Below are 11972 nucleotides of genomic sequence, written 5' to 3'. Positions count from 1 at the left end.
GGGAGAGAGAGACTCGGGTGCGGGAAAACCGGGAGGGAGAGAGAGAGAAGAAAAAGGGCTGGGCTTTGACCACCCCTTGGCCCGGTCCAACCTTCTTATACCACCCAAATCCAGAAATAAAACACCCCGAAAAAAATACCCGAATAAAAATTACCTTTTACTAGCTAAAATTTACCATTTTTACCGTTGTCATATTTTCTCCCACGAATAACTCCCCGAAATTAATCGTCCCTCAAAACACCTCTAGGGACCGATTAAACTATTACCTCAATGACGGAGACGGTAAAATTCTTACTATAACCAAGCTAGTAAATAAGGTAAAAATTTAAGGGTCGGGATGTGACAGAAAAGCTTTCCAATTATTCGGATCTGCAGGAAGTAGCTCTAAGATAGTGTAAAAACAATAAGTCTCACTAAATTTCAGAAACATAAATAAAAGATGAGTCACTAGTATTCAGAAGGAGAGATCCAGAAAAAGAAGAATAAAGAAATTTTTTGGCAAAAGAAAGTGGGGTTCCACTTGTGTGCCTTAAGGTATGCATACCCAACCAGTTTTGACTTGCTACAGCAGGTTACAACAAATTAAAGCCGTTAACTCTCTGTTAAGTCTCTTTATATCTATAGTTTTCATTAGAAATATCTACCATTCAGATGAGCTAAATCACATAAAAATAGACTTTCTAGAAATCAAAAGAATTCTTAAGATTGAACCCCCTTATGAGGCAAAAGTTGCAAAGTCTACAACTATCATAAAAACAGCTATTGTTGTCATGAAAAATATCACAGAAAATGTTGCAAAGTCAACATTTAGCATAAGACACATCTACTGTTTTCATTAAAAATGTCTACCATTTAGATGAGCTAAATCACACAAAAATAGACTTTCTGGAAATCAAAATGGTTCTTGAGATTGAACCCACTGAAAGCAAAAGTTGCAAAGTCTACATTTAACATAAGACACAACTATTGTTTTCATGAGAAATGTCTACCAAATAGATGAGCTAAATCACAGAAAAATAGACATTCTAGAAATCAAAATTGTTCTTGAGATTGTTCTTGGTTCTTTTTCTTCCAACATTGACATTCCTAGTTCAGTAGCAGCAGAGGTGATGACAGTTATAGTTGCTATTGAGCTTGCTTGGGTACGAGACTGGAAGCACATTGGTTAGAGGTTGACTCGTCGCTTGTGTTAGACTATCTACGGTCTCCTTTGCTTGTACTTTGGCATCTACGTGTCCGTTGGCTTAATTGTTTACGTTGCATATCGAAGATGACCTTTTGATCTTCTCATATTTTTCGTGAAAGGAATAAGGTTGCAGGTGCTTTGGCTAATCACGGTACGTCATTAACACAGCTGGTTTGGTGGGATTCACCTCCTTTTATTTTGTCATATTGTAGTAGTGACCTTATGGGTCTTCCCCAATTTCGGTTTTCATAGTTTTGTTTCGTTGTTATTTTGTTATGAGAGGTTTTGGTCTAATCCCCCTCTCTTGAAGTTTTTTTTTCTTTTTTAATACATAAGAGTGTTAGGGGGTCATTCCTCTCTCACTCATCTTTCAGCCAAAAAAAAAAAACCAAAGGTAAAAGTTGCAAAGTCTACATTTAACATATGACACAACAACTTTTTTTCATGAAAAATATCTACCATTTAGATGAACAAAATCACATAAAAATAGACTTTCCGAAAATCAAAATGGTTTTTGAAATTAAACCAACCGAAGGTAAAAGTTGCAAATCTACATTTAACATAAGACAAAACTACTATTTTCATGAAAAATATCTACGATTTAGATGAGCAAAATTACAGAAAAATAGACTTTCTGGAAATCAAAATTGTTCTTGAGTAGTCTATATTTAATCATTCTTGTCTTTTGTTTGTATGTTAACTTGTGAACCAAGGACAGCTGACCCACGTGGTGCAAGGGGTGAGCTTTCCTTCTGATGGTGACATGTGGGCCATGAGGGATGATGAGGATGAACCATAAGACGACATGTGGCAACATGTGTTGGAATTTAGGGTACACATCTTGGTATGTTGACAAGTGGCGAATTTTGATCGGCCCAACCACCCTAGCTGACCCACCATGTCGGTCAATCAGACCTTATATATATAGCTGACTCGTCTTAGCTTTTCATCCACATTTTTGGGAGAGTTTTCTCTCTGTAACATTCTTACTTATTTTGTTTTAATTAAAGTTTTGTGTGGTATTTAAAATGTTTTGTTTAAAAAATAAATAAAAAATAAAAATAAAAAAAAGAATACCTGAGTTGCATTACACTGCAGGCTCTCTCTTCCTTTCTTTTTGTTATTCTCTGCTCACCCATCTTAAGAAGCAGGAGGTGTCGAGAGAGTACCAGCCTAAGCTTATAGGAGTAGGGGCTAGCTGGAAGTCTAGGAGTCTAGGCTGTAGGAGATTAAAATGGATTGGGAGAGTCGGCTTAAACCTTCGACAAAACTAGTACAGAGTCTCTGGAGAGGACAGATTTTGGGAGAGTTGTGGAGTGAGAGAGGAAACCTTTTCAATTCGTTTTCCTAAGGTAAAACCCGTTTCTTCTAGCAATTTCAATTTCAGTTTCTTAGTTTTGTTTATGGATTGCTTTGATTCTTGTTTTCTTGTTTTGAGTTTAGTATGATTCCTTTGTTTAATTTTGGTTGGTGATTTCGAATTCTGAGACTTGTATAGATAGGAGTCCGAATTTGAATCAGAGATGTTGTTTTGTTCTGGAATCGTTTTAGGTTGCTGCTCAAGAACTTTGTTCTTCAGTTTGGGTGTCCAAATCAAATTTTGGATCATTTTGTTTTAACTGTTGGTTATGTTTAAAATCGTTCTATGTTCTGGAAATCTGTTGCTTATCGTTCTGAAGCTTTAGAACTGGTTTTGCTACTTCAAAGGTCGAATTAAAGCTCCAAGAACCAAGTTTTATTTCCTGCTGTAAATTTCCAGAACTCTGCAGAAAAGTTGATTTTCTTGCCTACTTTGAGGCATGATATCTTTCAGCTCAGGCCTTTTTTTTGAAATCCGAAAGTAGCTTTGTAAACCTTGTATATCTACCTATGTATGTGTTAAATTTCAGAGGATTTGGTTAATATTTGGTTTGTCAAATTACATGCCAAAAACAATAGCAGATTCAGCCAAAAGCTGAATTTTTTGGGTTTTCAGATTTTTGCTTCAACTTTGAGAGAGCCTAACTTTCTGTTCAGGGCTTTGTTTTCAAAACTTAAGCTATGTACTTAAATCTTGTAATCCCATCTTTCAAATAGGCATTGGTTCAGAAACTTTTGTGGGATTTGAGTGAGTGGAAAGTGAAGCCAAATACAACATCTTGCACACTGTTTTTAATACAAAGCTGAAATAGAAACTCAGTTTTAAATTAGTTTTTGTAGCAGCAGATTTAGTTACTTTTCAGTAGCTCTTTAAATAGCTTCTAAGTGTTATTTAACTTCTATTTCTTAGTAAAGTAATAGTTTTCTTATTTTTGTATGTTACTTATAACATAGTTACTAACTCTAGCTTATCATTCTTTGTATGTACTTTACCTTTTGGTAAGGTTCCGGAGACGATTTTGGTGATCCACAAGTTTAAGGAGTGAAGTTTGAGCTTGAGTTTGTGTTGTGCAAATCGAGGTAGGGTTTGATGGGGTGTTCACTTTTATTATGCTATTGTGTGGCTATTGCTTGAGTTGTTTGATATTGGAATGTTTGATATTGAATTGTTTTGACATTGAATTGTGTGGCAATATTCGAATTAAATGTGGATGATATTGAGATCTTGAATTGATTATGATATGTCTATATTTGAAAGCATGTGCTCTTATTTTGAATCTATATTACATGACATTGGTGGAAAACGAGTGAGGTTGGAGGTGAAATTGGAGTGAGTGTTTGGGAATATATGAGATTTTGTTATTAGGAAACCATTTATGTAGTTAAGTTTCCTCATGGGTTGTCATCGGGATCTATGATTAGCCCACACGTGCACAAATGTAGGGAAAGTATGCCCTATCGATGGCGGACATCGATAAAACGATCTTTATCGGGTTGCGGATCAGGAGACCATGAGTATAACAAGACGACTAACAAATGGAGAAATTATTTTCGAGGGTGAAGTGAGGTGTTGGAAGAGAGTTGAGTTCATATTGCATCCGTGCATTCTTGATATGCCATGTTTGTTAGTTTGCTTTATGTTTGATGATGTTTTATTAATATATTAACTAGCCCTACTGAGCGTTGCTCACCCCACATCAAACCCCTTGCAAGTGGTATTCGTGAAGCATAGAGAGTGTTACATGTAAATTAAGGTTTCATGTTTTGTTTTGTAAAATAAGGCTTGAATAAAGAATGGACGTTTTGAAAAGAAACGCTATTCTAGTTTGTTTATTGTTTGTTTGTAAATGCTTTAAGCATGTGTATTATAAGTGCGCCTTCTTATAAGGCTTGTAATCTAAATAAAGGTACGAAGGTTGTAGTTTCTTACGTCAAGTTACGATATCTATCTCATTTTAATTACGGATAATAAACTGTTTATAATTAGAGTGTGATTCATGCTTTAACTCGAGCTTAGTCCTTTACTCGAGTTGGGGTGTGACACTCTCTCTAGTTTCTCACTCTAGAATTTTGCTCCAAAACTTCGATGGATCATAACTTTTGATCCGTTACTCCGATTTCGAATCCGCGAAGAGCTACGAGTTCATATCGGTGTTCCCTTTCTATCCTTGAGGTTTGGGTTAGATCCAATGGTGATTTCTAGATGGCTCATTTTAGGAGACTCAGTTTACGATCGATGTTCTTGGTGAGGATTCGTATTGACGAGATGAGTGGATTTGTGTAATATGTTTCAATTATTCTTAATTATTTGCTATCAAATTAGTCAAAAAACGTTACCGAATTAAAGTGATTTTTCTACCGTAGCCGTATTTCACTATAACGATCATATCCTATTTCACGAGATTTTTGAAAATTTTGCTTCCTCTGTATAGTTGGTTCACAAAGTTGTACACTTGCATATGATCTACCAAACAAGTTATACCACATTAGTAGGCACGTTATGATTCTGATGACTAAAATTCATAGAATGAAAATTGACCATCTGATGTGATCATTATAGTGAAACATGGCTATGGTATAAGATTCAACTGGATTCAACAACGTTCGGGGCTTGATCAAAGTGTATTTCACTATAACGATCACATCCTATTTCACGAGATTTTTGAAAATTTTTCTTCCGTTGTATAGTTGGTTCACAAAGTTGTACACTTGCATATGATCTACCAAACAAGTTATACCACATTAATAGGCACGTTATGATTTCGATGACTAAAATTCATAAAATGAAAATTGACCGTCCGATGTGATCATTATAGTGAAACACGGCTGTGGTATAAAATTCAACTAGATTCAACAACGTTCGGGGCTCGATCAAAGCGGTCAACCTTAATACATCTTCAGTTATCACACGAAAACTATCTTACCTACCTCTTCGTGTTCTAGTATGGTCGATTCTTCAACACAATAAAGTCTCATATAGATGAGACATAACCACCCATGTAAAACTTTGGGGACGTTTATCACCCGAGGATAGGGCTCTCCTTAGTGAAGTATAAACGTAAATAGGGTTGACCGCTTCGATCGGGGCCCAAACATTGCCGAATTCAAGTGATTTTTCTACTGTAGCTGCATTTTACTATACCAATCATATCATATTTCACGAGATTTTTGAAAATTTTGCTTCTTCTGTATAGTTGGTTCACAAAATTGTACACTAGCATATAACTTACCAAATAAGTTATACTACATTAGTAGGCATGTTATGATTCTGATGACTAAAATTCAGACCCAGTTGTGAAGTGGGCCTCGCCAGTGGTCCGTGACATTTTTCGGTGAATTTTTCCTACACCGAAGCTAATTTCTATGCATTTTTAAAGTTTTAAAATAGTGAAAAAAAGTAAAACTTTAATTACATGGACAGGTGTGTGGCCCTCAACGCGCCACTTGGGTCAAATCTCACTACGAAGTTATTTTTTTATTTGAAAATTTTACGCAAATCGTAATAAATAGCTCGGTTGTTCGAAAAATTCCGCAAAAATTACTACGCACTCATGGTGATGTCCTCTTTGTACCCATGTAAAAATTTTGAGAAAATGATATATGTGTGACGGGGCTGCCCTTGGGGAGGAAGAAGGGTGTATGGGGTTGACCTGTTTAACCGACATCAAAACGAAGGCGGACGAGATCTATTTCCTTACCAAGTGCCTATTACTACTCCATAGTGACACTTGCGATGTCAAATTTAACATTTTTTCATTTTAACACGTTTCATTCAATTAAATCCTAGTATGCCTACTAATGTTGTTTAACTTTGTTACTTGGTTATGTGGACAACATAACATTTTACAACAACCACATGGAGGAAATGTGATTTGGCTAATCACACCGTTCGATAGTCTCACGAGGAGATAAAATGACTATGCTAAAAAATTTACCTATTTTCATCATTGATTGGGCATTGGTCAATATCATCAAAAAACAATATTTGTATTTCTGAAATCTTAAGAAAATGTCACATTCGTTATTACAAACCATAAATTATATATACACCATATGTCACATTTGTTAGATCATTATAAACCCTAAACCGTATAGACAAGATATTTCACATTAGCTCGATCATTAAGAACAAGTAACCCTACACGAGATGTCACATTGACTCAATCATTAGGAATCATAAACCATATAGACAAGAGATGTCACATTAGCTCGATCATTATGAACCCTGAACGGCTGAACCATATAGACAAGAGATGTCATATTAGCTCGATCAATACAAACCATAAACCATATATACACTATTTGTCACATTCGCTCGATCATTATGAACTCTAAACCATATACACAAGAGATGTCACATCATTATGAACCCTAAATCTGTAACATCTCAATTTTTAAATTTTCTCAAAGGTGATTTTTCTTCTTGGAAATAGAAAGTAGAGGTCGCCACGAGTTCGCCGCATTTTTTGGTCAATTTTTCAAGTTCTCAAACTATTTTTGACTATTTTTCAAAGTTTTGTCGAAGTTTAGTGGTAGTGTATCTGAATTGATGACGTGGCGCCTTCCAGTTGGATGACATCTTTGACTTAGTGACTAAGTAGAACAGCTGAGCCACGTGTGGCATGTTGGCTAGTTGTTTTTTAGCTGACATGTGTCAGATTAGGTGACTTGGGACGAATGAGGTCGTAACATGTTGTAAAGTCAACATTTAGCATAAGACACATCTACTGTTTTCATTAAAAATGTCTACCATTTAGATGAGCTAAATCACACAAAAATAGACTTTCTGGAAATCAAAATGGTTCTTGAGATTGAACCCACTGAAGGCAAAAGTTGCAAAGTCTACATTTAACATAAGACACATTTACTTTTTTTCATGAAAAATGTTTACCATTTAGATGAGCTAAATCACACCAAAGTAGATTTTCTAGAAATCAAAATGATTCTTGAGATTGAACCCACTGAAGGCAAAAGCTGCAAAGTCTACATTTAACATAAGACACATCTACTGTTTTTATTAGAAATATCTACAATTTAGATGAGTTAAATCACATAAAAGTAAACTTTCTAGAAATCAAAATGGTTTCTTAAGATTAGAACCCACTGAAGATAAAAGTTGTAAAGTCTACATTTAACATAAGATACATCTACTGTTTTCATTAGAAATATCTACCATTTAGATGAGCTAAATCACACTAAAGTAGACTTTCTAGAAATTAAAATGGTTTTTAAGATTGAACCCACTGAAGGTAAAAGTTGCAATTCTATATTTAACATAAGACAGATATACTGTTTTTATTAGAAATATCTATTATTTAGATGAGATAAATCACAGAAAAGTAAAGTTTATAGAAATCAAAATGGTTCTTGAGATTGAACCCACTGAAGGCAAAAGTTGTAAAGTCTACATTTAACGTAAGACACATCTACTGTTTTCATTAGAAATATCTACCATTTAGATGAGCTAAATCACACAAAAGTAAACTTTCTGAAAATCAAAATGGTTCTTAAGATTAAACCCACTTAAGGCAAAAGTTGCAAAGTCTATATTTAACATAAGACACATTTACTGTTTTCATTAAAAATATCTACCATTTAGATGAGTTAAATCACATAAAATTAGACTTTCTAGAAATCAAAATCGTTCTTGAGATTGAACCCATTAAAAGCAAAAGTTACAAAGTCTACATTTAACATAAAACACATGTTATTAGTAGACTTTGCATCTTAGAGTACGTGTTCCAACTTCGAAGAACAATCTCAAGAACAATTTTCCAAGAATTTATTTTTGTATGTTAGTTAGCTCATGTTACTAGTAGATTTAACTCATGTTAATACTTTGCATCTTAAAGTACTTGTTCCAACTTCGATAAACAATCTCAAGAACAATTTTCTAGAAAATCTACTTTTGTATGTTAGTTGGCTCATGTTACTATTAGACTTAACTCATGTTAATAGTAGACATCGCGTCTTACAGTATTTGGCCCGACTCCGAAGAACAATCTCAAGAACAATTTTCCAGAAAGTCTACTTTTGCATGTCAATTAGCTAATGTTACTAGTAGACTTACTTAACTCATGTTAACTCATGTTATTAGTAGACTTTGCATCTTAGAATACTTGGTTCAACTTTGAAAAACAATCTCAATAACAATTTTCCAGAAAATCTACTTGTGTATGTTAACTAGCTCATGTTACTAGTAGACCTAACTCATGTTAATAGTAGACTTAATAGTAGACATTGTTAGAACCAATCCAATATCCGTTCAAAACAGTATATATATATATATAACAACGAAATCAAAATGAAATTGAAAATAACAACGAAATAAAACGAACAACAGTTTCAGACGTTTATCTAGAGGATATAACTAAGACAGAATTTCGTCCCCACTTGTGCTGCAGTTTCAGACGTCTATCTAGAGGATATAACTATCTGGTTCAAGTTCTTGTACAAGAACTTGACCCTGACGAATTTACTTTATGCTTCAGAAGGAATAGTTTTAAAGAGGAAGAAGAAGAACGATTCGATGATCAAAAAAACGACATAAGTCGTCTTTATATAAAAGTCAAATTGAACAGGTATAACTGTTCAAATAGACACAACTACTCGGACAGTTATATCTTTTGATATTTATCCGAATTAATAATTAAATTAAATAATATTAATTCTGAAAAAATTAAATTCGGATTTAATCAACAGAGCCCCAAGGCCCAATCTTTGACTTTTATTATATATATATATATTAATATATATCTCTATTGAAAATCCCAATAGAAAGCCCACCAAGCCCATATTAAGCCTATCATCCATTTAATGAGTCACATGGGTGTTTCCATATAAAAACTCACATTTAATTCTTCTTCAATGTGGGATTAATACCACACAAGTTCCAACAGACATATATATGAGACGAGAGAGAGAGATCGACGAGACAAATTAAAGGTTAGTTCAATTAGTTTGTAGAGAGAGAGAGAGAGAGAGAGAGAGGAAACTAACACTGTTAATATGAGAGAGTGAGAGTTAGTTTGAGATTTGAATTGGATGATCAATCAAGTAGGTAGCAGGTTTTCATTAATCCTACATGGACTAATCACTAGCAGCCATGTACTTAAGGTATGGATATCATAAGACACATAAGAATTTCCCAAGAAAGAGAGCTGACAGCTGACACAAGAGTGTTTTAGGAAGAAAAAAGTGAGTGGATGTAAGATATTAATAAAATAAAGAGTGTGGATTACAAATTTGGGAACGTAAACTTCAACTCCATTTAAAAATCTGATTTTGTTAATAAGAATAAAATTCTTTAAAAAAATGACTAGTGGACTAGTGGGTGGGCTTGGGCTCTTATTTGGCCCAGGTTGGGTTTGGTTTTGGTTTTGGTTTTTTTTTTTTCTTTCTGTTTTTTTAGGTTTTTTTTTTGTTTTGAGTCTGGTTGTCCCTCCTCTTTGAGCAAGGGTTTAGGTCTCCTCTTTGAGGGAGTGTTTAGGGTTTTGATAGGGTGGTGTCGTTTGGTCGTGTTGTTGGGTGTGTCATGGTTATGGTGTCGTTTGCAAGGACTATTTTAAAGTCGGTTATTTCTTGTTGTCGATATAATGGGGATACCTGTGCATATATGCTGATAATTTTGGCATATAGTGTTTGAAAATGTTGTTTCTTCTTGAGGCTTACTGTAAGGATGTCTCAGGACTTCTGAAATATATTAGGTTACAGTTGAATGTATTTCGGTTCTTGTCCATGTACTGTAATCGCTAGTGTTTTGGGTAGGTAGGAAGGAGAGTGAGGAATTTATTTCCACCACCAATATCCCCATGGTTGTAATATTGTATTCCCTTTTAATGAAATTTTTGATATTTTTCCTAAAACAAAAAAAGGAGAATGAAAGAGTAAGGCTAGGGAGGAAGAATAAAGAAAAGACGTACCAATATTTATTTCCATAATGTTACATTGAGAAACATAGCTGAAACAGAGACCGCTAGTAACAAACTAAACATCATCTTAAGAAGCACAAGAGATAAATTTTTGTTGTACTTAGGCACCAACTATATGACACATGGATTTAGAGAAGCATATGCCAGCAGCTCCTCATTTTTTTCAAAAATGGCCATGTCTTCCTCTTTCAAAGTCAAGTGCGCTTCAATGCCATGTCCATCACTAGTGTCCTTCATCATAGTCATATTCTTGATTCCTTCAGTTGGAGGAACAACCATCAATGGCTTTCCCCATCCAAAATCGGTTTCATAAAACACCAACCTGCACCAACTGTTGGAGCAATAGCATTTTATATCATTATTTCGCAACAATTCTCTGAACTCTTTCTGGATCGGAGTTCACTTACATCATCCGCACCAACACTATTAGCACCATACTTCACCTTAAATTCATCATACCCCTTCCTCATTGCAGCAACCAAGCCTTGAAGATCATCCTCACTTTCCCCTCTCGTCCATTTGCTTGAAATAACCCCAAAAGGTTCCCCATCATGTTCTCCACAGATGGTGGCGCCAATATTTTCCGCATGTTCACCATTTGCAACCATGTCGACGATGATGGTCTTGCAGAACCCAAGTTTGCAGTTGATGCTTTCATCGCACATTTCCAAATCAGTGCTGACACGACTTCTGCTCGCGTAGGATTTTGCACAGCGCACTGACAGCTTTGGACTTCAGAGACTCAATCTTCAAGGATTCGAACAAGAATCTCCTCGTTGTACACTTCTTTAGCAAACTTCTGCAACTGTGGAGGTGTGGCTCGAACAACTCCAGTGGGGGAAAATGAAAAGCTGCGCTTACATATTATTGATGTGGAGTAAGTTGCAAACCACAGGAAATTGAAGACCAGCTGTGAGGAATGTGCTAATTGTGAAAGCATCGATGATCTTATGTGAAATTTCTAATCCGATCGCTACTCCATCACATTCAAAGAAGTTGGCCTGGACAAGTAGAAGATCATGGCCGGAGTTTCCTTCAACAAATTGTAAATTAGGAACCAAATCTTTTACAAAACCAAGATCGGGTTTGTCCAAAGCCATTGGTATGGGACAGTTGACCCGAGCTTCAAGAAACATAGCTCCCTCGTCATTGCAACAGACTGCTGAAGCATGGTCGTTGATTCTTCCTGCAAAGGGGTAGAAGTGAGTCAAGGTTTCAGATAGTGCTCTTTTCATAAGTTTGGTTCTTTCAACAACCAAACATTGGGGATCAATGTTATTGACCTCATGAATATCTCTATTGTTGGGATAAAAGAGAATTAGAGGAACATGAACTGAAGGAGAAAACTGATCTAAAATTGAGAGGTTGAAATTTCTGAGGTGGTGAGGAGTTGGAGAGGAAGGTTTAATTCTTTCTTTGTTAAAAACTTGAATTAAATTCAGTTTACCCCCCAAATCTTTGGTGGTAAAATCAGTTCAGTCCTGCAACTTTTTTTT

At 35.3% G+C, this 11972-nt stretch overlaps 1 protein-coding gene across 1 annotated transcript; it reads right to left on the bottom strand.

Annotated features, from left to right (window-relative positions):
* Positions 1–10587: 10587 nt before the first annotated feature.
* Positions 10588–11576, bottom strand: LOC101312358. Its single transcript, XM_004301913.1, has 3 exons — positions 11367–11576; positions 10915–11201; positions 10588–10807 (listed from the first exon to the last, which is right to left on the bottom strand). Exons 1-3 carry the CDS (start codon positions 11574–11576, stop codon positions 10588–10590), a joined length of 717 nt encoding a protein of 238 aa, XP_004301961.1.
* Between the last annotated feature and the right edge of the window lie 396 nt (positions 11577–11972).

Source organism: Fragaria vesca, linkage group LG5, assembly GCF_000184155.1.
Source record: "Fragaria vesca subsp. vesca linkage group LG5, FraVesHawaii_1.0, whole genome shotgun sequence".
Taxonomy (NCBI): Eukaryota; Viridiplantae; Streptophyta; class Magnoliopsida; order Rosales; family Rosaceae; genus Fragaria; species Fragaria vesca.
This window is presented reverse-complemented; position numbering and strand designations above follow the sequence as displayed.

Bases quoted from the DNA above. Each gene is read 5' to 3' on its own strand.
- LOC101312358 (XM_004301913.1), bottom strand. From the start codon at position 11,576: ATGGCTTTGGACAAACCCGATCTTGGTTTTGTAAAAGATTTGGTTCCT. The intron at 11,202-11,366 runs GTTTGCAACTTA...TGAAGTCCAAAG, and splicing joins CTGGTCTTCAATTTCCTGTG to CTGTCAGTGCGCTGTGCAAA. The intron at 10,808-10,914 runs GTATGGTGCTAA...TTGCTCCAACAG, and splicing joins TATGATGAATTTAAGGTGAA to TTGGTGCAGGTTGGTGTTTT.